The sequence below is a fragment of the Heptranchias perlo genome, chromosome 3 (genome assembly GCF_035084215.1).
Source record: "Heptranchias perlo isolate sHepPer1 chromosome 3, sHepPer1.hap1, whole genome shotgun sequence".
Taxonomy (NCBI): Eukaryota; Metazoa; Chordata; class Chondrichthyes; order Hexanchiformes; family Hexanchidae; genus Heptranchias; species Heptranchias perlo.
The window spans coordinates 129,570,542-129,595,453 of NC_090327.1; the positions used below are offsets into that span (position 1 = coordinate 129,570,542).

At 45.1% G+C, this 24,912-nt stretch overlaps 1 protein-coding gene across 1 annotated transcript in view; it reads right to left on the reverse strand.

Annotated features, from left to right (window-relative positions):
* Positions 1-24,912, reverse strand: part of LOC137308814 (collagen alpha-1(XXI) chain-like) — a 141,045-nt gene that overhangs the window by 100,905 nt on the left and 15,228 nt on the right. The window contains exons 7-8 of the mRNA XM_067977287.1: positions 22,714-22,767; positions 20,113-20,166 (exon numbers count right to left, since the gene is read on the reverse strand). Coding sequence (XP_067833388.1) covers positions 20,113-20,166; positions 22,714-22,767 — 108 coding nt within the window. The remainder of the gene's footprint in view (positions 1-20,112; positions 20,167-22,713; positions 22,768-24,912) is intronic.

Below are 24,912 nucleotides of genomic sequence, written 5' to 3' on the forward strand. Positions count from 1 at the left end.
ACCCGACAATGCCATCAAGGCATCATTTACATCAAGGCAGCATTTGACCAAGTGTGGCACCAAGGAGCCCTAGTAAAATTGAAGACAACGGGAATTGGCTGGAGTCGTACCTAGCACAAAAGAAGATGGTAGTGATTGTTGGAGGCCAATCATCTCAGTCCCAGGACATTGCTGCAGGAGATGCTCAGGGCAGTGTCCTAGGCCCAACCATCTTCAGCTGCTTCATCAATGACTTTCCCTCCATCATAAGGTCAGAAGTGGGGATGTTCGCTGATGATTGCACAGTGTTCAGTTCCATTCGCAACCCCTCAGTGTCCGTGCCTGCATGCAGCAAGACCTGAACAACATCCAGGCTTGGGCTGATAAGTGGCAAGTAACATTCGCACCACACAAGTGCCAAGCAATGACCATCTCCAACAAGAAAGACTCTAACCACCTTCCCTTGACATTTAACGGCATTACCATCGCCGAATCCCCCACCATCAACATCCTGGGGGTCAACATTGACCAGAAACTTAACTGGACCAACCACATAATTACTATAGCTACAAGAGACGGTCAGAGGCTGGGTATTCTGCAGCGAGTGATTCACCTCCTGATTTCCCAAAGCCTTTCCACCATCTACAAGGCATAAGTCAGGAGTGTGATGGAATACTCTCCACTTGCCTGGATGAGTGCAGTTCCAACAACACTCAAGAAGCTCAACACCATCCAGGACAAAGAAGCCCACTCAATTGGCGCCCCATCCACCACCTTAAACATTCACTCCCTCCACCACTGGCACACTGTGGCTGCAGTGTGTACCATCCACAGGATGCACTGCAGCAACTTGCCGAGGCTTCTTCGACAGCACCTCCCAAGCCCACCTAGAAGGACAAGGGCAGCAGACGCATGAGAACACCACCACCTACACGTTTCCCTCTAAGTCACACACTATCCCGACTTGGAAATATATCGCCATTCCTTCATCGTCGCTGGGTTAAAATCCTGGAACTCCCTTCCTAACAGCACTGTGGGAGAACCTTCACCAAATGGACTGCAGCGGTTCAAGAACGTGGCTCACCACCGCCTTCTCAAGGGCAATTAGGGTTGGGCAATAAATGCTGGCCTTGCCAGTGATGCCCACATCCCATGAATAAGAAAGTGGTTAAAAAAGCATATGGGATCCTGGGCTGTATAAAAGCAAGGTAGTTATGTTGAACACTGGTTTGGCCACAACTTGAGTATTGTGTCCAATTCTGGGCACCACACTTTCGGAAGGATATGAAGGCCTTAGAGAGGGTGTAGAAAAGATTTACTAGAATGGTTCCAGGAATGAGGGACTTCATTTACATGGATAGACTGGAGAAGCTGGGGTTGTTCTCCTTAGAGCAGAGAAGGTTGAGAGGAGATTTGATAGAAGTGTTCAAAATCATGAAGGGTTTTGATAAAGTAAATAAAGAGAAACTGTTCCCATTGGAGGAAGGCTCGAGAACCAGAGGACACAGATTTAAGGTGATTGGCAAAAGAACCAAAGGCGACATGAGGGGAAACTTTTTTACGCAGCGAGTAGTTATGATTTAGAATGTGCTGCCTGAAAGGGCGGTGGAAGCAGATTCAATCGTGGCTTTCAAAAAGGAATTGAATAAATACTTGAAGGGAAAAAATTTGCAGGGCTACGGGGAAAGAGCCGGGGAATGGGACTAACTGGATTACTCTTAGAAAAAGCCGGCATGGGCTCAATGGGCCAAATGGCCTCCTTCTGTGCTGTAACCATTCTATGATTCTAAAATCTGATTCCTGTTCCTCCTGGTCCCACAAGGATGCTTTTAAAATTTATAAACAATTAAATTTACTTGGGGCTCCTGTGGCCCCAAGTGCGTACACGGTGGTTTGGGATCGTGTTTCGTCACAAGAGGGGCATTTATTGTTACAACGCTTAATTACACAATCATATAACTAAATATTTGGCGGTACGGAGACACTTTTTAATGTACAAGATGCTCACATCGCTTATGGGAGTGACCAGCGCCGCTGTAGCCAAGAGAATATCTGAGGCATGGCTGAAACTTGTAGCATATGGTGTCAAACTTTGGGGTTAATATTAACCCCCCCCCCCCTTGACGGGCAGGAGAGAATCAGGGAGGAGGTGATTAAAATGTAAAAATGACGAAACACGACCCCAAACCCACCGTGTACGCACCTGCTGCCATTTTTATGCCTGTCCATGTCCCGCCGTGGAGAGACGGGACACTTCATTATAATATTCAGATCAGGCTCCCACAGTGCAGTTGGGAGCCTGATTTAAATTTAATGGCTGCCGGCCGGGTTTCCCAAGGCTCGGAAAACCCGGCAGCGAAATCGAGGCTGGAGCAGCTGGCTGCAGAAGGTAAGTAATTTTTGGAGGACTCCTGGTGATCCAGGAGGAGCAGGAGTGCTCCCTCCGGCCCCTCAAGCAAACCTTCTGGCAATCGTGGCCGCTCCTCGCTGCAGCGATCGGCCGCCGCCCCCCCTCACCCTCCCGCCACCCGCCCCTTCCACCTGCGCTCTTTCCCTCCTTCCCAATTGGAGGTCCAAACCCCCTCCTTCAACCCGCCATCTTTCCCTCCCTCCCACCTGCCGTTCTCAATCTGACTGGTTGCTGGGCAGGAATTGAAATTAAAAAATGATAACGAGGTCCTGCCGTTAAATTCGTCAGGACCTCTCGGGTTCCTCCCCCTCCACTACTGTGCTCTCCCGCTCCCTCCCCGTGTATACCGGGATCTTTGTCTTTATAAAATGGCTTATCATCTGATTTACTGTGAGTAGTTTCATAGGAGATTCACCAGTAATATAAAAAAGTCATACGTGATCAGTACACATAACGGGGCCGATTTTCGGATGGCCGAGCGGGTGCATTGGGGACGGGGGGGGGGGGGAAATGGCGGAATCCCGGAGCGGGTTTGGAGCCCGGTTCCAACCCTCTCACTTCCTGGCTGCCAAATGACGCGTTCGGGTTCGCGCAGCTCGAGCGTGCGGGACTCCCACCGGCAATTAAAGCCGGCCGGATGATAATTCAGATAGTTATTTAGCTAGTTGAGGTACTTGACAGACCTCATTGAGTGGAGATTTTGGAAACACTCCCTGTTGGAGCAGACGTCTTTCAGCCAGCAGCCAGTGGGAGATGTGAAGGATTATTTGACAGGTGGGGAGAAAACCTCATTTATTGCAGCAGGACACTCTGTCACTTCAGACAAAGTTTTGGCTGCAACACCTTTGTCTTTCCACTCAAAATTATTAATTTATACCCTAAACTCTGCTGTGCAAACGCATTGAGCCCATTATTACCAGGGCTGCGGGTTCGCGGTGAGGGGGGCAATTGGGCACAAGGGTAACGCGCCCGGTGAAATCAGTCTGCCCCGCACACAATCACAGGCTGATTGGATCCACTTACCTGTTGTTCCAGGTTCCTCGCTGCTGAGCTGCGCAGTGGGCGGACTGCGCATGCGCAGTAAGGTCTGTCAGCTGGAGGAGACCTATTTAAAGGGGCAGTCCTCCACTGACTGATGCTGCAAGAAATAGGAAAAATTACAACATGGAGCAGCCCATGGGGAAGGCTGCTCCCAGTTTAATGATGCCTCACTCCAGGTATCATTGGATGGGGTGAGGAGGAGGGGGGAGGACAGAGATCATCCCCCCGGCGGGCGGGAGGAAGCGGCCTGCCTCTGCCACCAAGAAGGCCTGGCTCGAGGTGGCAGAGGAGGTCACCTGCACCACCAACATATCGCCCACCTGCATACAGTGCAGGAGGTGCTGCAATGACCTAAGTAGGTCAGCCAAAGTGAGTACACTTACTCATTCCCCTACACTCCGTCTGCCACATCACCGCCCCCACCCCACATCTCCTTCGGCACTGCCAACACTACTCTGTCACATCACCCCTCACACCCACTCAAACCTCATCCTCATCTTACCTGCACTTACTCACCTCCCCAGTACTCATCCTGCCACTACCACTCAACCCAATCCTCATACAATCTCATGGCTCTATCTCATACTCACCCTCTCATGCATCTCTTTCACGGTCAGCCTCACTCAACCTGCCACTACCTGTGCTACAGCCACAGGGCATGCATCACATATGTGCAGTAGGCAGCGTAAGGCAAACGTGTCGTGAGCATGAAGGGGATGCACAAGGGTGTTTGAGGGTTTGTCATGGTTGTTACTTATATTTAATTTCTGATCAACTCACATTACATATTATATTGTCACCACTACTGCCACGTCTTTGCGAATCTTGTCTGGTTTGTGCAATAATGCCCTTTCCTGAGGATCACTATGAAGACCCACAACTGATGCCACCCATTGTGTCACTGCAGAGTGGGTGGAGGTGTATTTGCAGAGCTCTTTTGTGCAGACGACTGAGAGATGTCGGCAATGTCCCCGGTGGCACCCTGGAAGGATGCGGAGGAGAAGTTGTTGAGGGCAGTGGTGACTTTGAGAGCGAAAGGTAAGAAGATGGTGCTCGGGCCAGCCGGGAACAGCTCGGCATGAAAGAGCCTGCAGATGTCCACGACTACATGTCGAGTGACTCTGAGGCTCCGTGTGCACTGCTGCTCAGAGAGGTCCAGAAAGCTGAGCCTCGGTCTGTGGACCCTGTGGCGAGGGTAGTGCCCTCTGCGACCCATCTCTCTCTGCGGTTGCCCTCCCTCCTGCTGTGCAGGTGGATGTGTCACAGCACTGTGTTGTGGAGCTCCACGTGTCAGAGGTGGATGGCATGGCCGGCGAGGCTGGTGATGCTGTTTGTCCTCCGAGGAGGTCATGACTGCAGCTACGGCGGCCCCCATCCGGAAGATGTACATCTGAGGGGGTCCGCAAGGTAGGTACATGTCTCTGGACAACGGGTTAAGTGTGCAAGTTGGTGAATTTTATTGTCAGGAGGAGGGTGGTGGAGGCCAAACTTTGTCCAAATTGACAGAGTGGCCTCCTGCAATGGGTGAGGGTCTCCCCCACACCTGTCAAATGGACCTTTGCAGCTGCCACAGGCTGATGGCTGCAACACGACCATTTCAACTGGGAGTGTTTCCCCCAGTACGGGAAACAGTCCCAGTTGTTTGTAAAATCCCAACTCTCCTGAAATATCTCGTTAATCAGGTCTGTAAACGACCTGAAATACCAAAATAAATACTTTAAGTGGCACCCCGCCAGCTTTAATTGCCGGCAGGAGTCCCACATGCGGGGGCTGCGCGCGCATGTCAGCACGTCTGTGGGAAACCCGGAAGTGGGCGGGTTGGAGCCGGGCTCCGGACCCGCCCCGGGAATCCCCGATTTTCGTGGCCCCCTTGCCAGGAACACACCCAATCACAGGTGCTAAAATCGAGCCCATTTACCTACTTTGCGGACCCCCTCAAACTCACACCGTCAGGATGGGGGGCGCCATAGCTGCATTCATCACTTCATCCGAGGATGAGCAACATCACCAGCCTCGGCAGGCACGCCGTCCACCTCCGTTACGTGGAGCTCCAGAACACAGTGCTGCGCCACAGGCACCTGCACAAAATAGTCGTACAACTGCACATACACCCACTGTAGGGTGACCCAATGGGTGGCATCAAATGTGGGTGTTCATGGTGAACCTCATGAAAGGGACTTATTACAGAAGCCAGTCAAGAATGGCCAAGACGTGGCAGTAATGGTGACAATAATAATATTTAATGTGCCATTAACAAAAATCAAATATAAATAAAAAACATGACAAACCGTCAAACACCCTTGTGCATCCCCTTTGTGTTCACAAAACCTTTGCCTTACGCTTCCGACTGCTCCTATGTGGTGCTTCCCCTGTGGCTGCAGCAGAGGTAGTGGCAGGTTGCTCTTGGTCATGCCCTGACCGATTAGATGCTTTGGGCCGACGCCCTCTGGGTTTCGGTGCCCAAGAGGGGCCCCCCCAAAGACTGCCTACCACTGGCCAAATTGCAATAGTAGTCTAAATATAAGACATCATCGTCTGCTGCTACTTTAAGGTCATCTTTTCTGCTGCAGTTTCTGAATTGTATTCTTGTTTGTAGCCTAAGTACTTAAAAAAAATCCGTCAAAAATTACAGTCTATATCAGCAATTTCATCAAATTTCAATTCAGTATTACTATAACTGTACTACGTTATGCTGCTAAACCAAAAGATGTAACTCATGTAATAAGGTGGGTGTTTATTCAGGAATATCCAAGTTCCGATTGAATGGATCAGACCTTTGATATCACTGATATACAGCCGTCATACAGATTCTAGCAGCACATTTCCAGTAAAGCTTCATCGGATTCATTTTCAAATGCCTGGCTTAAAAGCAGTTACTTACAAAGATGATTAAGTTTACTAATTTCGTGCAGCCTGGTTTCTTGGTTACAACCCACATCCCACGTTTTGTTCTATTTGGCTGTTCTTCTGACAAGAGATACATCCTTCCTTCAGCTTGTTGGTGAATTACAGACTCCTCCGCAGCTTCCACCAGCGTGGCCTCATTAGCCAGCAATGCATATTCACACTGCCCTTCAGCTGAGGCAACTGAAGAGTCAACAGTTTTCGCAAGGTTGAGTGATCCACTCTGTAGTCACTAACTTTACATTGCAGCAATATTGCTGAGGGCCCACAATTATAGTATTTACTAAATTTTTGCTGAAATTCTAAAGATCCAGAAGTATATTGAAACTGAATATGAATGGGGAGGGGAATCACACGAAAGCAATAGTTCTTCAGGGATTTCAGTCTGTGCGCTCCACTCACTTTTACAGAAGTGTTCAATTTTGCTGCATCGGCCACTAAGTTCAGGAAGAGGAACATCTGCTTTATGGATCTGCAATATGGATCTTGTTTTCCTCGTCTGTTAAAGAATAGATCTCCCACTCGGTGGAAACAGTTCTGCCAGCAGTGATCATGCAGGCGGAAAATTCTAATTATTGAAATCATCGGGTCCCCACTCGTAATGTGCCCAACACCATTTCCAGAAGTGCATTCCCTGATGGGATTCTTAGCTCTTGCCTGAGTGTGTGAGAGCTTCATTATTCATGCATAATGGCGCCTTGCATGTGTCAATGAGAGGCCTCATGCCTGTTTTAGGATCCCTGAGGGAAATTGGTTTATTACTACACTGAGAAAAGCATTATTGGAATGCTCCATTTGCACCATGGTAATCCATTCAACCAAGTGCAGCCCTTTAATCTCTGCTCCCCAAGGAAGCACTTGACTCTAAAATCCAGTCGTGCTGAACATAACTAACCAGCCAAGATTAGGATGATATATAGGCATATACGAGCATACAAACATACGAACAATGATGGAGAGGAAAAGACTCACTGGTTCATCCAGCCTGTCCCAGCCTGTATGCCCTGTGTATCACAATAAATACACTCCTCAACTGCCCGAAAACCATGTAATCTCTTGGGAGTGGTGAAAAACCAGATAAAAATCCAAGCCAACTATGGAAAAAAAATCTGTAAAGTTCTTCTCTGACCCCCTTAGGCGATTGAAACAAGTCCAGGAGATCACTCTGGCCCTCAATGCTATACAGCACCTACCTTTTGTAAGAGACGATCTCCACCCCAGCCAGAAACAGGTCCAGCTCTCACTTGAAGAATTCATTGAATCAGTGTTCACCGCACGAGCCGGCAGCCTGTTCCACAGGTCCACTATTCTTTGGGAACCACCTCCTAACATCTAACCTAGTTCTGGCCTTACATAACTTGAGATTGTGACCCCTGGTCTTCCCTAACCAATTTAGTTGAAACAAACTCTCCACACAAACACAATTTATTCCCTTCATCATCTTAGAAACCTCAATCAAACCCAAGTCTACGCTTCTTTCAAGTATATAGACACAGCTCTTTGATCTTATCTCAGTAACTAAGATGCTTCAAATTGGGAATTTGGAAAGATGTCAAGGCCTTTGAGAGGGTACAGAGGAGATTTACTAGAATGGTACCAGGGATGTGGGGCTTCGGTTATGTGGAGAGACTGGAGAAGCTGGGGTTGCTCTCCTTAGAGCAGAGATGGTTAAGGGGAGATTTAATAGAGGTGTTCAAAATCATGAAGGGTTTTGAGAGAGTAAATAAGGAGAAACTGTTTCCAGTGGCAGAAGGGTCAGTAACCAGAGGACACTGATTTGAGGTAATTGGCAAAAGAACCAGAGGCGACATGAGGAGAATTTTTTTTTGCAGTGAGTTGTAATGATCTAGAATGCACTGTCAGAAAGGGTGGTGGAAACAGATTCAATAATAACTTTCAAAAGGGAATTGAATAAATACTTGAAGGGGAAAAATTTGCAGGGTGATGGGGAAAGGGCAGGGGAGTGGGACTAATTGGATAGCTGTTTCAAAGAGCCGGCATCGGTACGGTGGGCTGAATGGCCTCCTTCTGTGCTGTATCATTCTATGATTCTATAATCTTGTGGCCTTCCTCTACACCCTTTTCAAAGTCTCAATATCACCCACCATGTGAGGAGATCAAACTGGACACAGTAGTCTAACTTGTGTCTGACCAAGGCCTTGTACAAGGACAAAATAGTATGCTTTGTCTTATAGTGAATTGTTCAATGAATACACCCTAGCACCTTATTCGCTCCAGCTTTTGTTCACTACATTGGTCATGAACCATTAGAGATCCATGCACTAGAACACCCAGATTTCTTTTGCTCTCCACCAGTTTTAGTACTGTTCCCTGAAGGGCGTAGGCATGTTCAGCATTCTCCCTGCCCACATATATGTCTTCCGCATGTTTTATTTTGTTCTTAAAAACTATCCATTTGTATTCTACATTGGTTCACCCTGCTGGTTAGTGATGAAACCAATGAACCTCTTCCAAATCTTCTGCCATTTTAGTAAAGTTAGCTCTCTGTAATCTGGGATTAATTGTAGATTTTCAGTACCTTTGGTTCTACCAGCCAATTGAGACCGTATAATATTGTGGTCACTGTCGCCCAGGTATTTTCCCACATGGAGACCTGATACCAGATCGGGCTCACTACTAAACACTCGGCCTAGTATATGATTACCCCTGGTTTCCTCTTTGACCTGCTGAGTCAGGAAACACTCTTGTGTGTATTTTCAACAAATCTTTCAGCTGCACTTCCCACCACAAAAGATGGTAAACCATCGTGCCAATGAATTGCAGGAAAATTAAAGTCTCCCATCAAACAAAGATCACATGCTTCATTAACATTGCCTACAATACAACAGTGACTGCATTTCAAAAGTACTTCATTGGCTGTGAAGTGTTTTGGAACATCCCAAGGATATGAAAAGCGCTATGTAAATGCAAGCTCTTTCTTCTTCTTACTGACCAACATTGGACCCATCAAGGATGTGCCATGGAGCTTTAAAATAAATGACTATTTCAAGATTTCTGAAACTTAATGGGAGTTTTCAACTTGCCTTCATTGGGGTATGGGGCAACCCCCTGATAACATTTGCCTTATGACCTCCGTTCACCCCTTACAAGGCAAATGGCATCAGGGGTGCAGGGTGAGCAGAAGGGACACCCTACATCCTGAGTTCCTGCTTCTTTGGCTCAGTTGGGGCCCGAGGTATCTCTGGAGGGTAGCATGCCGAGTGAGTTGAGGTGTAATAGCCTCCACATGCACCAAAGTGGGCTTGGGCCAGGAAAGTGGTCTGGACCCCCTGAAGAAGGGGGCCATTATTTTCTGGATCGGCTCCCTTGGCCAAGGGGGAGGGGCCGGAGGGCTAAGGAGGACATTTCAAGGGTAGAATTGCCGGGGTGGGGAAGGGGAAGATCTGGGCAAACCCCCACTATAGCAGGTGGATCCTGGAGGCACCGGTTGCACGAGGCAGGCAGGTACCAGAGATACGCCCAGAGAGCTGCTTGCTTGCCCCATGCTGAACAGGTGCCCTCCCTCTGACCCCATGTACTCTGGCAGGATCAGGCCTGGATGGTGCCAACGAAATCTGGGCAGGTAGTGGAGAAAAATTGGGCAGGGAGCTGTTCTACCAGATACTGGAATGCTCCATTTATACTCTATTTATAGTCCATTCAAACAGTCATCACTTCCAGTATGGGCGGGCTTAATATAATGAGAGGCAAATGTCAGGAATACATCATACAAAGTATTTCCCATCAGTTGCACCTTAGTAACACCAGGCACATGGGATGCCTGTAGATCCCTGGCAACAAGGGTTGCTGAGAGCCTTTGAGGGGAAATGAAGGCTAACGTCTAGTTTCCCTAATGTAATTGATTGCAGGGCGATTGGCCGCATTAGGAATACTGACATATTTAAAAAACGGTCAGTTTTCCCCAACAACACCCCAGAGCTCACCCAGCATATATCAATAACTCTGACCCTAGGATATGGACCAGAGTCAAGTGTAAAAACCAAGGGGCGAGCAGAAGTCCCATCCCAGTGGGGGGGGGGGCAGGGAGTCTGCCATCATTGCAGCTTCATAGCAATTTCCAGGCTCACATCTTTGCGATTTAAAAAATAGGAATTTATTAAATATGCGACAACGGACCTCCTCTCCTCCCTTCAGAAAACAAAGAAAATGATTTCTTTCAGCTGTTAATATGCTTTAATGACTAACAACCCCTGTCACAATTAATCTTGTCCAACTCTGCAAGAACATACCGTTGCAATTTATAAGTAACTTAAAAAATTATTATTTTCAAAATGCTCCTCCTCTAAAATGAAATGAAAACAAACCTCTTCCAGCTGTTCATGTGTAATTATAGTATAGTTATTGTAAATTAAATCACCCTTAAGGCAACTGATGGTGGAACCTGCAATCCCAGGTGCTGCCATGCATCCAAGAACTTTAATGAAAGCTAAGTATTTTCAGAGAAATTTGTAGAGATATAAATGTTCCTGACCTTTTTTCTGTACCAGCGTTTTTTAAGTAAATGAAGAGATAAGTCTAATGTAATCTGTCTCAGAAATGCTTCCCTTGCAGAAAAATGAAGGTAGGCAGAAGGCTTAATGCAATCATCTTTGTGGGAAGTGACTATGGTTCTGAATTTCCTCCCGCATTCCCGGCGTAACTTCGGCACAAACCCCGTTTCCACACATCATACAGCTGCAAAGTTCATTCTCTGGGCATCAAATGGGCTTGGCAGTTCTGCCGCTTTCCCACAGAAGCAGTCTTGTGCCTTCGCATTGGGCTTCCCTGCGCCATATTTATGCCTGGCACTTCCGCACCACTCCCCCAATTCTTGCCGGAGACCGACAAATGTACAAAATTCATTTTGAAACTTTAGGAAGGCTGAAACAATATTGGTCCCCATTTGCTGCCACTTACCAATAAATGCACACAGCCCTTTAATGGTGGACCTGATTTGCCCAGATTTTCTGCATTCTCCATTAGGCTTACTCCCCTGCACAAGGCCAAAGCTTCAGAGGCAGCATAAGTACTTATTCAAATGAGTTGGCCACGCAATTTAAGTGCGTCACAATCTGCGATCGCAACTCAACTGAAGGTGAGTACTTGTGCTTCTGGATTTTCCACGCGCCAGATTAACAGGCTGGTTGCCTGTTGGAAGGGAAAGGAGCAGTGAATCGGAAGGGGGCGGGGGGAGGGGAGGGAGAGATCGATTGTGGGCCACAGAAAAAAATTGGAGGGGGGGGGGGCAGTGAGAGGACGTGGACGACATCGGAGGGGGGGAGGGTCAGCCAGCATCGGGATCGGGGGTGGGGGGGAACCAGCATTGGGGTTCGTGGTGGGGGGGTCCAGCATCGGGATCTGGGAGGCCCAGGATCAGGAGGCGGCGGTGGGGGGGGGGTCGGCTGATCGTGGGGTCATGTCTTACCTTGTTGGGCTTGGATGAAGCACTCCTGCTCCTCCGGGCCCACAAGCAGTGCAATAAAGGCACTCACCTCATGGATCCGGCCCTTCCCGCCTGTATCGTGAATCGGAAGCGATGGGAAACCCGAACAGGTAAGGTTAAATTCGTTTAACTTTTGCAATACGCAAAGAATTAAGTACTTCAACTATTTCAAAGGGGTATATTGCCCTTTTAAGTATTGGCCCACCAGCTTTAAGTGGGGGCAGGACTTCCCGATGCATGTGTATCCAAACGTGCCTGTGTGAAACCCAGAACTTTTTTTTATTCGTTCATGGGATGTGGGCGTCGCTGGCGAGGCCAGCATTTATTGCCCATCCCTAATTGCCCTTGAGAAGGTGGTGGTGAGCCGCCTTCTTGAACCGCTGCAGTCCGTGTGGTGAAGGTTCTCCCACAGTGCTGTTAGGAAGGGAGTTCCAGGATTTTGACCCAGTGACGATGAAGGAATGGCGATATATTTCCAAGTCGGGATGGTGTGTGACTTGGAGGGGAACGTGCAGGTGGTATTGTTCCCATGTGCCTGCTGCTCTTGTCCTTCTAGGTGGTAGAGGTCGCGGGTTTGGGAGGTGCTGTCGAAGAAGCCTTGGCGAGTTGCTGCAGTGCATCTTGTGGATGGTACACAACTGCAGCCACTGTGCGCCGGTGGTGAAGGGAGTGAATGTTTAGGGTGGTGGATGGGGTGCCAATCAATTGGGCTGCTTTGTCCTGGATGGTGTCGAGCTCCTTAAGTGTTGTTGGAGCTGCACTCATCCAGGCAAGTGGAGAGTATTCCATCACACTCCTGACTTGTGTCTTGTAGACGGTGGAAAGGCTTTGGGGAGTCAGGAGGTGAGTCACTTGCCACAGAATACCCAGTCTCTGACCTGCTCTTGTAGCCACAGCATTTATATGGCTGGTCCAGTTAAGTTTCTGGTCAATGGTGACCCCCAGAACTGGGCGAGTTGGAGCCGAGATGCAGTCCTGCTCCAAAAAGCTGTAATTTAAACCTCCCACCTGCCCCCAACCCACCCGTTCTTGGGGGTTAAAATTACCCCCATAAAATCTGGGATCCTGAATTTCTCCGGCAGTTCTCCCAATCACCTGCTGTAACATCGGTGTGACATCAGCGAAACCCTCAGAGAACAGCATGGGCAGTTGAAAATGGCATAGATATTTTAGGTGGCATCCCATCTCAGATATTTTTAAATAACAGCTCATTAGGCACTGTCTTGTTACTTTGCATAGGGTATTAATGCAGACTGAAAGTTCAAGTCACTCTTTCGGTCGATCTGTTCTGTTAAAATAGTCCCAAGCAATTTCTTTAGTTCTCCTGCCAAGCCACTGAAAAATCAAATTGATTTGACAGCTCTTTCAGAATTGCAAGATAGTCATAATTAATCTCTGGCAATGTATTTTAACCTGCTGACTTGTGCACAGGTCCTGCCATGTTATAGATCAGCACTCTAAACTGTTTAAAAAAAACTCCATAAAATCACATTGCATACTTTTTCCTTTACAGATCTTGAAAATATTTTAAATCAATCCAGAATCAGTGGTGCAAATTTTGCAAATGCGACAGTTTGACATTCCTGATCCCACCACCAATCATATCTTCCCCTCCCCTCCACTTTCAGAATTCTGAAGGGACCGCTCCCTCCGCGACACTCTGATCCACTCTTCCATCACCCCCAACTCCCGCTCTCCTCCCCACGGCACCGTCCCATGCGAGCGCAGGAGATGCAACACCTGCCCCTTCACCTCCTCCCTTCTCACCGTCCAGGGCCCCAAACATTCCTTCCAGGTGAAACAGCGATTTACTTGTACTTCTTTCAATTTAGTAAACTGTATTCACTGCTCACGATGCGGTCTCCTCTACACTGGGGAGACCAAACGGAGATTGGGTGATCACGTTGCTGAACATCTCCACTCCGTCCGCAAGCGTGACCCTGACCTGCCGGTCGGTTGCCATTTTAATTCCACGTCCCATTCCTACTCTGACCTTTCTGACCTCGACCTCTTACACTGTTCCAATGAAGCTCAATGGAAGCTTGAGGAACAGCACCTCATCTTTCATTTAGGCACTTTACAACCTTCTGGATTCAACACTGATTTCAATAACTTCAGATCATAACCACTGCTCCCATTCTTTCGGTCAGCTAGTGCTGGTAATGGTTCTGCTGCTGCCATTTACAGCCACTCCTGATCAATCTTTTGTTTCTTAACCTGTCCCATTACCACCTTCCTTGCCTTGCACCATCATCCCTTTTGTCATTTAATCATTCCTGCCCTCCACCCTATCACAGACCTTCCCTTTTGTTCTTTCCTCCCCTCCCCCCTTTCCCTGGCTCTGTATTTGCTTAAAAACTTTAACTCTTTTAACATCTTCCAATTCTGACGAAAGGTCTTCAACCTGAAATGTTAACTCTGTTTCTTTCTCCACAGATGCTGCCTGACTTGCTGAGCTTCTCCAGCATTTTCTGTTTTTATTTCAGATTTCCAGAATCCGCTGTATTTTGCTTTTGACATTGCTGAAATTCCTCGCATAAACATTGGACATTACGGCCAGCCCGACAATCACATGCACCAGTCGAGCGGCAGTCCAACCCCACTGGATTTCATTGGCTCAGCTAATTAACACAATTTAAATAATAAACTTGCATGACTTTTCTGTGCGAAAGGAATGTTTGGTCAACTGGAGTGGGAGATGGAATCGGCAGTGCAGTAGCTCTTAAAGAGCTGCTGCATAGGCAACATAGGAACAGGAGTAGGAGCCCCTTGAGCCTGTTCCACCATTCAATTAGTTCATGGCTGATCTGTACCTCAGCCCCATTTACCTGCCTGTGCTCCATATCCTTTGTTACCCTCACCTAACAAAAATCTATTGATCTCAATCTTGAAAGTTTCAATTGACCCATCATCCATTGTCATTTTGGGTGGGGGTGAAGAGAGTTCCAGATTTCTACAACCCTTTGTGTGTCAAGAAGTGCTTCCTGATTTCACTCCTGAATGGCCTGGCTCTAATTTTAAGATTATGCCCTCTTGTTCTTGATTTCCCCCACCACAGGAAACAGTTTCTCTTTATGTCCCCTATCTAATCCTTCTATCATTTTAAACACCTCGATTAGATCACCCCTCAATCTTCTATACTCAAGGGAATACAAGTCTATGCAACCTGTCCTCACAATTTAACCCTTTAAGCCCCAGTATCATTCTGGTGAATCTGCACTCCACCCCCTCCATATATTCTTCCTGCGGTGCTGTGCCCAGAAATGAACGCAGTACTCCAGATGGGGTCTGACCAAGGCTTTATACAACTGAAGCATAACTTCCGCCCCTTTATATTCACACCCCCTTGAGATAAAGGCCAACATTCCATTAGCCTATTTGATTGCTTTTTGTACCCGTGCGCTAGCTTTTCCAAAGGGAGTAGTTCAAATCCAAAGCAACGTTAGGATAGTAACTCAAGCCATCTTACATGGGAAGCTGACTCTCTGCCATTAGAGCCATGCTGTGAGGCTGTTTGGTTCTGTTATCTTGGTTCCACGTTATAATTCTTATTAAAACAATGTTACAGTTATCTTATTTGTATTAGCATTATTTCAAATCCAATATTGAAAAGAATGAACCTAATTCACTAGTACCACGAGTGAACATTGCAGTGAAATATACTGAGGCTCTCAAGTATTCTTGCCTTATTTATCTTTAGTTATTAGAAAAAAAAATAGAAACAAATAGCCATCTTATCTTTGATCAGGTTAACCCAACTGAAAGGAAAGGAACATATTCTTTAAAGATCTTCACTGTTAACTTAATCAAAGTCCACATAGTTATTCTTGAGTAATTTCGCTTCTACCATTTTGGCAAAAATACTTCGTGTCTCTGGAAAATGTAAGCTGTTACCTATATCTAATATCCTTTATTACCAGAGGTAACAGCCAAGCACCATCAAGAATTGTTGGATTTGTATTACCATACAGTAGGTATATTACAATAACATTGTTTCAAAAATTATTTATTTTGAAACTCATGTTTGAGACATTTAAAAAAGCAACTCAGGCATCTCCAGCTCTTGATGGTTAAAGCTTCATAGGGTTCCAAGGTGGACTGCTTTGAGGCACCAAGAAGCAACACCCTGTAGGATGCAGGCCTGTGCTCATGGCCCTTTACATGAATGGTCAATCTCAGTCATGCAGAATTGCTATGGGCACCCCAAGCACTTCCCCACAGGGGCAATGCAATTAATCAAAGGGTTGACCCTGGACCACTCATACAACTCCCAACAAGCACTGGCAGAGGTTCCCGGTTTGCCCATTCAGTTGGACGCAGTTTGTGGCTGAGAGAAAAACAAAAATGCTTAATCCTTTAATGCCACAGTTGTTATTATTTTTGTGTGAAATGTGTAGGTAAGTTGAAAGGATTTGGTTTTTTTAGGTCAATAAGCCCAAATATTACTTTGTGGTTATTTGGTAGAAGGCTTGTTTTTTTAAAGAATTCACCCACTACTCTTCTACCCCTTCCCCACCCCAACATACCCTATCCCCGCCGGAGTCCGAATGTCCGAGACAAAGGACAGAGGCTGCCAGCCAGACAACATGCATCAACAAAATTCGCCTCTGTTGTGAAACTTACATCTTTATAACAGCACCGGGAAGAAAATCTTGTAATGGGCAAACTTGCTTTGGCTCCTACGAATAGTTCAGAAAATTATCACCGGTGGTATAAGGGGAAGAAAAAGGCAAAATGCACAAAACACAGCAGCAAGAGCTGTGCCTCTGCAGGAGATTATTTGAAATACAGGACAGAGTGTCAGGAGCATCAGTTAAATAATTAAATTGGCATATTGATCACTTAATCAGATCAGGGTGGCAATTATGGTCTACATTTTATAGGGCCTCTATCATCTCACAGTAGCCAGACAGTAAAGTTGCTTTTTGATGTTATATAAATTGCAACAAGACAAGACAACACGATTATGCTCAACAATGTCATTTATATTACACAGCAGGAAAATATACAGCACAGGGATTTAAATACTTAGGGATATGTTACTTAATGGGTACATAACTCTGCTCTCTGTCTACGTGTGTTGTATGTTTTGAATTTATTGAGCTGCTGATAGGATCATTCATTTCGACACAGTGGCTTGCCTGGGCTGCTGATGAACTATCTACTCAATCATTTCCACTTCTTACAAATTATAACAAATATGTCAGCAGTGTGACCTGATCACCAATGATGCATCAAACTTCAATAATCTGCCCCCTATTGACTACAAAAAACAACTTTCTGAAGAAGTCTTCAGCCAATCTGGATTTTTAGTTACACCCTTGTTCAAAAAAGGGTGTAAGGATAAACCCAGCAATTATAGGCCAATCAGTTTCACCTCAGTGGCGGGGAAACTTTTAAAAATGATAAGCCGGGACAGAATTAACAGTCACTTGGACGAGGGTGGATTGATTAGGGAAAGCCAGCACGGATTTGTTAAAGGCAAATCGTGTTTAACTAACCTGATAGAGTTTTTTGATGAGGTAACAGAGAGGGTTGATGAGGGCAATGCAGTTGATGTGGTGTATATGGATTTTCAAAAGGCCTTTGATAAAGTGCCGCATGGCAGGCTTATCATCAAGATTGCGGCCCATGAAATAAAGGGGGCAATAGCAACATGGATACAGAATTGACTAAGGGACAGGAAACAGGGAGTAGTGGTGAACGTTTTTTTATTGGACTGGAGGGAGGTGTACAGTGGTGTTCCCCAGGGGTCAGTGCTGGGACCACCGCTTTTCTTGATATATATTAATGACTTGGACTTGGGTGTACAGGGCACAATTTCCAAATTTGCAGATGCACAAAACTTGGAAGGGTAGTAAACTGTGAAGAAGAGAGCGTTAGACTTCAAGAGGACATAGACATGCTGGTGGCATGGGCGGACACATGGCAGATGAGATTTAACGCAGAAAAATGCAAAGTGATACATTTCGGTAGGAAAAACGAGGAGAGGCAATATAAACTAGAGGGCACAACTCTAAAAGGGGTACAGGAACAGAGAGATCTGGGGGTATACGTGGCAAGGCAGGTTGAGAAAGTGGTTAAAAACGCATAGGGGATCCTGGGCTTTATAAATAGAGGCATAGAGTACAAAAGTATGGAAGTCACGATGAACCTTTATAAAACACTGGTTCGGCCACAACTGGAGTATTGTGTCCAGTTCTGGGCATTGCACTTCAGGAGAGATGTGAAGGCCTAAGAGAGGGTGCAGAAGAGATTTACTGGAATGATTCCAGGGATGAGGGACTTTAGTTACATGGATAAACTGGAGAAGCTGGGGTTGTTCTCCTTAGAACAGAGACGGTTGAGAGGAGATTTGATAGAGGTGTTCAAAATCATGAGGGTCTAGACAGAGTAGGTAGAGAGAAACTGTTCCCATTGGCGGAAGGGTCAAGAACCAGAGGACATAGATTTAAGTGATTGGCAAAAGAACCAAAGGTGACATGAGGAAAAACTTTTTTACACAGCGAGTGGTTAGGATCTGGAATGCACTGCCAGTGGGGGTAGTGGAGGCAGATTCAATCATGGCCTTCAAAAGGGAACTGGATAAATACTTGAAAAGAAAAAAATTTGCAGGGCTATGGGGAAAGGACGGGGGAGTGGGACTAGCTGGATTGCTCTTGCATAGAGCCGGCGTGGACTCGATGGGCCAAATGGCCTCCATCCATGCTGTAATCTCTATATCCTTCCCACCAGTTGGTGGCCCATAGAATACACCCAGTAGTGCAATGGCACCTCTATTGCTTCTTAACTCTAACCAAATAGATTTTGAGGGAGAGGAGGCCAAAACAAGTCCCTCATCCTCCAGTGGGGGAATCTCAGGGCCATTACTGTCATTCCCTGGGGACTGCTGCCCAACATTGTAACAGTGACTACACTTTAAAAGTACTTCAATGGCTGTAAAGTGCTTTGGGCCGTCCTGAGATCGTGACATGGCGCTGTTTAAATGCAAATTCTTTCTTTCTTTCTATGTACTACATAGCGGTCCCAGGAAGAGGCAGTAACAGGGAAGGACACCAGGAAAATCCCCTGGGCTCCCACCTCCCTCTGCAATTTTCATGCAGTGGGCAGGGAAGGGGCAGCTGACAGCAATCCTGGCAGTGGCAGTGGGAGGGGCAGGGAGGCAGTGGTGGGCCCCACCGCCCACCTTTCTCTCTTTGATGCTGCTTTCCCATCCATAGTGTCAAAAAAGAGACACAGTTAAATTGAAGGAAATAAATTTCAGATCCAAATAGAGGTGTTATATCATAACAAATTGTGCTACTCCAATGTTATAAAGTAAAGCTCCCAAATATCATGATAACCTCTTGATCCCATATTATAATAATAATAAACCAGGATCACTGTTACAATCAATAGGAAAAATCATTGAAGCAACTATAACAAGGCCTTATTAAGCTGGAGAAGGAAGATTAACTGATTACATAGAGTTACAGAGTATTTAAAGCATAGAAACTGTCCATTTGGCCTAACCGGTCTATGACGGTGTTTATGCTCCACACAAGCCTCCTCCCACTCCACTTACTTCATCTCACCCCATCAACATATTCTTCTATCCCTTTCTCCCTCATGTACTTATCTAGCATCGCCTTAAATGCATCTATGTTATTCGCCTCAACCATTTCATGTGGTAGCGAGTTCCACATTCTCACCACTCTGACATATAATGGGTTTCACAAAATTCTACAACTTGAGAATCAATATATTCAGTCTTTGAAAAAATGTTATATTGTTGCCAAAAACCATGTTATGGAGTTCCTTGATCCAAACGAGAAGCCACCATGGCACACATGTGGAGTCCACCAGCCAACAATCATATTTTGCTCTGGATCACTTACAAAACATAAATAACACTCTGATTCCTCATGGAACCAAAGATCAAAGGACCACTGAAGGTACCAGCTGAATATGTACAATTTAGGAACAAACCATTCAACATGTGCCAATATGCCACATGTTCTTACTCTTCAGTTATGCAAATACTTTTAGACATAGCTCATTATTTTCCAAAGTAAAATCCAATTTTTTAAAAATAAAAATTAAAGACTCCTGTGAAAGACCAACACGCACATCGTATTATGTAATTTGGTCACCTGTCCTGCATTGAGGAAGGCTCCAGTTCAATTCTCATAAACAAGTAACTAATCCGCCCAGAAATGTTTAATTTGGAGCAGGAACTATATATAATTGGAGTGGATGGAAGCTGCAGATTGGAATTCTAAACTGGGACTAGTTATCCAGGCTCAGCTCTATTCGATTAACACAACATTTAAGGATAATATGAAATATATCCCACCTTTAGACCGGGCGGTCCTGGAAGGCCATTCCCTCCCGGAATTCCAGGTTCTCCCTGAGAGCAGGTAAAATAAAAGATCCAGTCAATGAAATTGGTGGTGCCTAAGTCTATGGTAAAGATACTTAAACTTGAAGAAATGATTTAATATGATTTTGTATACTCATGATTATTTTCTGTCCATATACTTTAATCGATTTTAACATCAAGGTTAATCTATAACGTATTAAATGTCTTGCTTCTGGCATGCACTTCCTGCTGTCACACTTTCGCTTTCACATTTGGTTGGCTGGCTCAGAATAAAATAGCAGTGAATCCGAACTGAAGAGGTCGTGAACGTACAAGGCAAAAGCAAGAAAAATGGTTTGAAAACTGCCCAAAAGAAAATACTAAGGATTTATGAAAACAACACATCCTGAATGACCAGTCAGGAGAACATATCAAATAAAAACAACTTAAAGGAGGAAGCTAACTTAATCAAATCACTTATAATGCTTTTTGAGAAAGTGTATTTTTCTTAGTAACTGCGAATCCAAAATAAACAAAATCAGAACATCAGAAATTACGTATTTCACCATAACATGATTACATTTACCAATTATGTTGTGGTTGTGTTTCTTTAATACTTTTGATAAAGTTTTTACTTGAAGGCCTCAGGCCGTCAATAGACTGTGACCAGCTTTATGCTCCTAAATTCATCAAAGGCAGTAACCAACTACACTCATGGACTCTGAGCAAGTGCAGTCTGCAGAACACTCCAATATGCATCAACAGGTTTCTGAATTTAAGCTACACAGGAAGGTAAATGGGGATTGACTCATCCAGTGACAATTTGTGAGTCTCTTTGTTTCAAAAACTTCAAAACAAGCTGGAGATTCAATTCTCGGTTTTATTTTAGGCAAAAAAAAACTATTCCTTTTGTATCATTAGCTGCTCACAGGCAGCTAGACAACATCTGTGATTAACAGGACTTGTGGTTTCTATAGAAAGGAAAACAAAGATTATCAGAGGAAAAGTTGAAAATGATTTCAGTATGTTTTTGTAAGTGATTTAAATCTAAATGGAAGATCAATTTGAATTATTGGGTTCGCCTTGAGTGGCCCCAACCCTCTTCATTTTGCCTCCAAATTCAGTTATGAAATCTTTTATAAGATTTTCAATTCCAATCTTTTATAAGATTTCGTAAGAGAAAAACAGTTGAACCGCTGAAGTCCTTGTGATGTTAGATAGGGAATTCCAGCATTTTAACCCACTGACAGTGAAGGAACAGGTTAGGATGGTGGGTGGCTTCGGGGGAACTTGGAGGTGTTAGTGTTCCAATGACCTGGCTGTTCTTGTCCATCCTGGTGTTAGAGGTCACAGGGCTGGGAAGAGTTGTTGAAGTAACTTGGCGAGTTGCTGCAGTGCATCCTGTGGATAATACACACTGCAGCCACAGTGCGCGGGGGTGGAAGGGGTGGGTACTGAGTTCAGCGGCAGGGGTGCCGATCAAACTGGCTGATTTGTCCTGGATGTTGTCAAGCTTCAGGAGTGTTGTTGTGGCTGCACCCATCCAGGAAAATGGTGTGTATTCCATCTCACTTGAGTCTTGCAGGTGAAGAAGTTTTAAGGGGTCAGGAGGTGAGCCATTCATTATAGAATAGCAGCCTCTTCCTGCTCTTGTAGCCACAGTGTTGATGTGGCTGGTCCAGTTAAGCTCTGGTCAATGGTGACCCCCAAGATTTTGATGGTGGGGGTCTCAGCAGTGGTGGCGCCAATGAAGTTGAAAAAGTCTTAGCAGACTCAATGGTCAACATATCTAATCAATGCAGGGCAGCAATCAACAAAAGCTAATAGAATGTTGAGCTATATAAAACAGGAGAATACAAGTCAGAGGAAGTCATGATCAAACTGTATAGTGGTCTGGTCAGAACACAACTTGAATACTGCTGCAGTTCTGGCCACTGAGGCACAAGGGAGACATTCAAACATTGGAGGCCCATGCACGGCCACAAACCTGATCCCTAGTCTGAGAAGTCTGAGTTATGAGGAAGAACAGGAGAAACGTGCGCGTTTCAGCCCTGAAAAGAGGGGGTCTGAGAGGTGGTCTTATAGAGATATGTAAGATTGCAAACAGAATGGAAATGGTAAATCTGGAAAACTACTTTGAATTATGACAGTAGTACAGGGGGCCCTTAGCATTAAACTAGTAAAAGGCAAATTTAGGCCTGATATCAGGAAATTCTTCATATAAATACATGGAATGGACTCTCAGATAAAGTAGTGGAGGTGAAAACCTTGGAATCATTTAAGAACCAAAGAGATGCTGTAATGGGAGGGACTTTAGAGTCATTCTGGATGGATGAATTAAGATGAGCCAAAAGGCCTTTCTTATCCATAATTGTCTTGTGTCCTTGTTGACGATATTAACTGTATTTCAGGATTGGTCAGTGAGAACCCTTTGGCTGGAAACAATTCTAACATTATTTCAACGACAAGTATTATTGTTAAAAAATTACTTGATTAATATCAAAAACGTGCATCAGAAAAATACAAAAAAAGTTTTACAGAACGAGCACTCCTTTTATTCCTCGAGAAACACTCAGGTATTTACAGCTCGCTTACCGTGGGGCCATACTGTCCAGGAGAGCCTGGTGTTCCTTTCTCACCTTTACTACCCTGTAATGGAATTGATTAGTAATTAAAAACAAGATATTCTTTTGAATCACACAAGTAAGAGTATAAAGTTGAATTACACTATTAGACACACACTGAAAAGTAACTACAGAAAGCCGCGCAATAAATAAAATCAAGCTTTTGGTCACCTGTCCTAATGTCTCCTCATCTTTCGATTAGGCTCTTTAGATTGATTTCAATAACTTCAGATCAGAACCACTGCTCCCATTTTTTCGGAGAGCTGGTGCTGGTAATGGTTCTGCAGTTGCCATTTACAGCTCCTCTAGACCCATCTTTTGTTTCTTTACTTGTCCCATTACCACCTTGCCTTGCACCTTCTGTCATTTAATCACTCCTGCCCTCTACCCTATCACTTACCTTCCCTTTTGTTCTTTCCTCCCCTCCCCTCCCTCCACCCCCCTTCCACCCACCCCCCCCCACCTTTCCCTGGCTCTGTCCTTGCTTAAAAACTGTTAAATCTTTAACTTCTTCCAGTTCTGACAAAAGTTCATCTGTTTCTTTCTCCACGGACGCTGCCTGACTTACTGAGTATTTCCAGCATTTTCTGTTTTTATTTCAGATTTCCATCATCCTCAGTATTTTGCTTTTGATCTAATATCTCCTTATGTGGCTCAGTTACGCTCCTGTGAAGCACCTTGGGACGTTTTACTACATTAAAGGCGCTATATAAATGCAACTTATTTACTGAATTTTATCTGTTATGGTCACATTAGTGGTCAGTTTTAGTAGCTAAGGAATCCGGTGACAACCATTAACCTTAACAGTTACAGCAAAGCAAGACAATACTGGTTTTTCTTTGGTGTTCAGTCCAGCCTGGCTAAATCATTGCAGAAATACATGAATGGCAAGTAAGCCTGGGATTACAGCCTGCAATTATTTAAAACCTCTGAGTTGCAAGTTGTCATTGAGAACATTCACCGGTTATGGCTCCAAAAATAAAAACTAGATGGGGTGGGAGGCAGGATGGGATGTTGTGTCATGATGGGAGAGCAATTGTTATTAGATTCCAGAATGAAATCAAGTGAGTTGAACAGATGTGATATTGTAGCAAGTAATTTGAACAGCAGTTTGGCTGGAGTTTATTTAATTGCACTGCAGGGGGATCCTTACTGTCTCTACACATCTATTTATAATATATTAATATATATTTGCAATGCATGACACACACTTCTTATTTGGGCATCGCCCATATGTCATGCCTGTAGGTGGCATCTCAATAGGATTTTCCCATTATAAAGCTACCTGTGACACTATCGTGCCTGTGCCTGACCCTGCATATTTTTACCACTGGATGAAGCTTCATAAGCTCCAGATCCCCAAACCTATACCTACAGCTTCACTAAAGCACTGAAGGAAATTCGCTTTGTGACTTTCCATGGGTAACATCATGGGTAGATAGACAGAAACTATTTCCTCTGGGGGAGTCCAGAACAAGGGGGCATAACCTTAAAATTAGAGATAGGCAGCTCAGGGGTGATGTCAGGAAGCACTTCTTCACACAAAGGGTAGTGGAAATCTGGAACTCTCTCCCCCAAAAAGCTGTAGAGGTTGAAGGTCAATTGAAAATTTCAAAACAGATTGATAGATTTTTGTTCGGTAAGGGTATTAAGGGTTACAGATCCAAGGCGGGTAGATGGAGTTAAGATACAGATCAGCCATGATCCAACTGAATGGCAGAACAGGCTCGAGGGCCTGAATGGCCTACACCTGTTCCTATGGAAGATCCACTCGTTGCTTTAAATAATTGTGCAAACAGCATAACGTTTTTGTGCATCGAGAGCCAGGTCCATTGGAGGCTTGACATATTTCAGATGGAGCACATATATTAAGAACTCGCAAGGAGCAGTTGAGACAATTAGCATAGATGAATTTAAGGGGAAGCTAGATAAACACATGAGGGAGAAAGGAATAGAAGGATATGTTGATGGGGTTAGATGAAGAAGGGTGGGAGGAGGCTCATGTGGAGCATAAACCCTGGCATGGACCTGTTGGGCCGAATGACCTGTTTCTGTGCTATACATTCTATGTAATTCTGTGTAATACTTTGTATAATTGCAGCAGCAACTTTACTCCACTATAAGATAATGTGAATTCTCTGGCAGGCAGATTTATACTAGTTAAAATTAG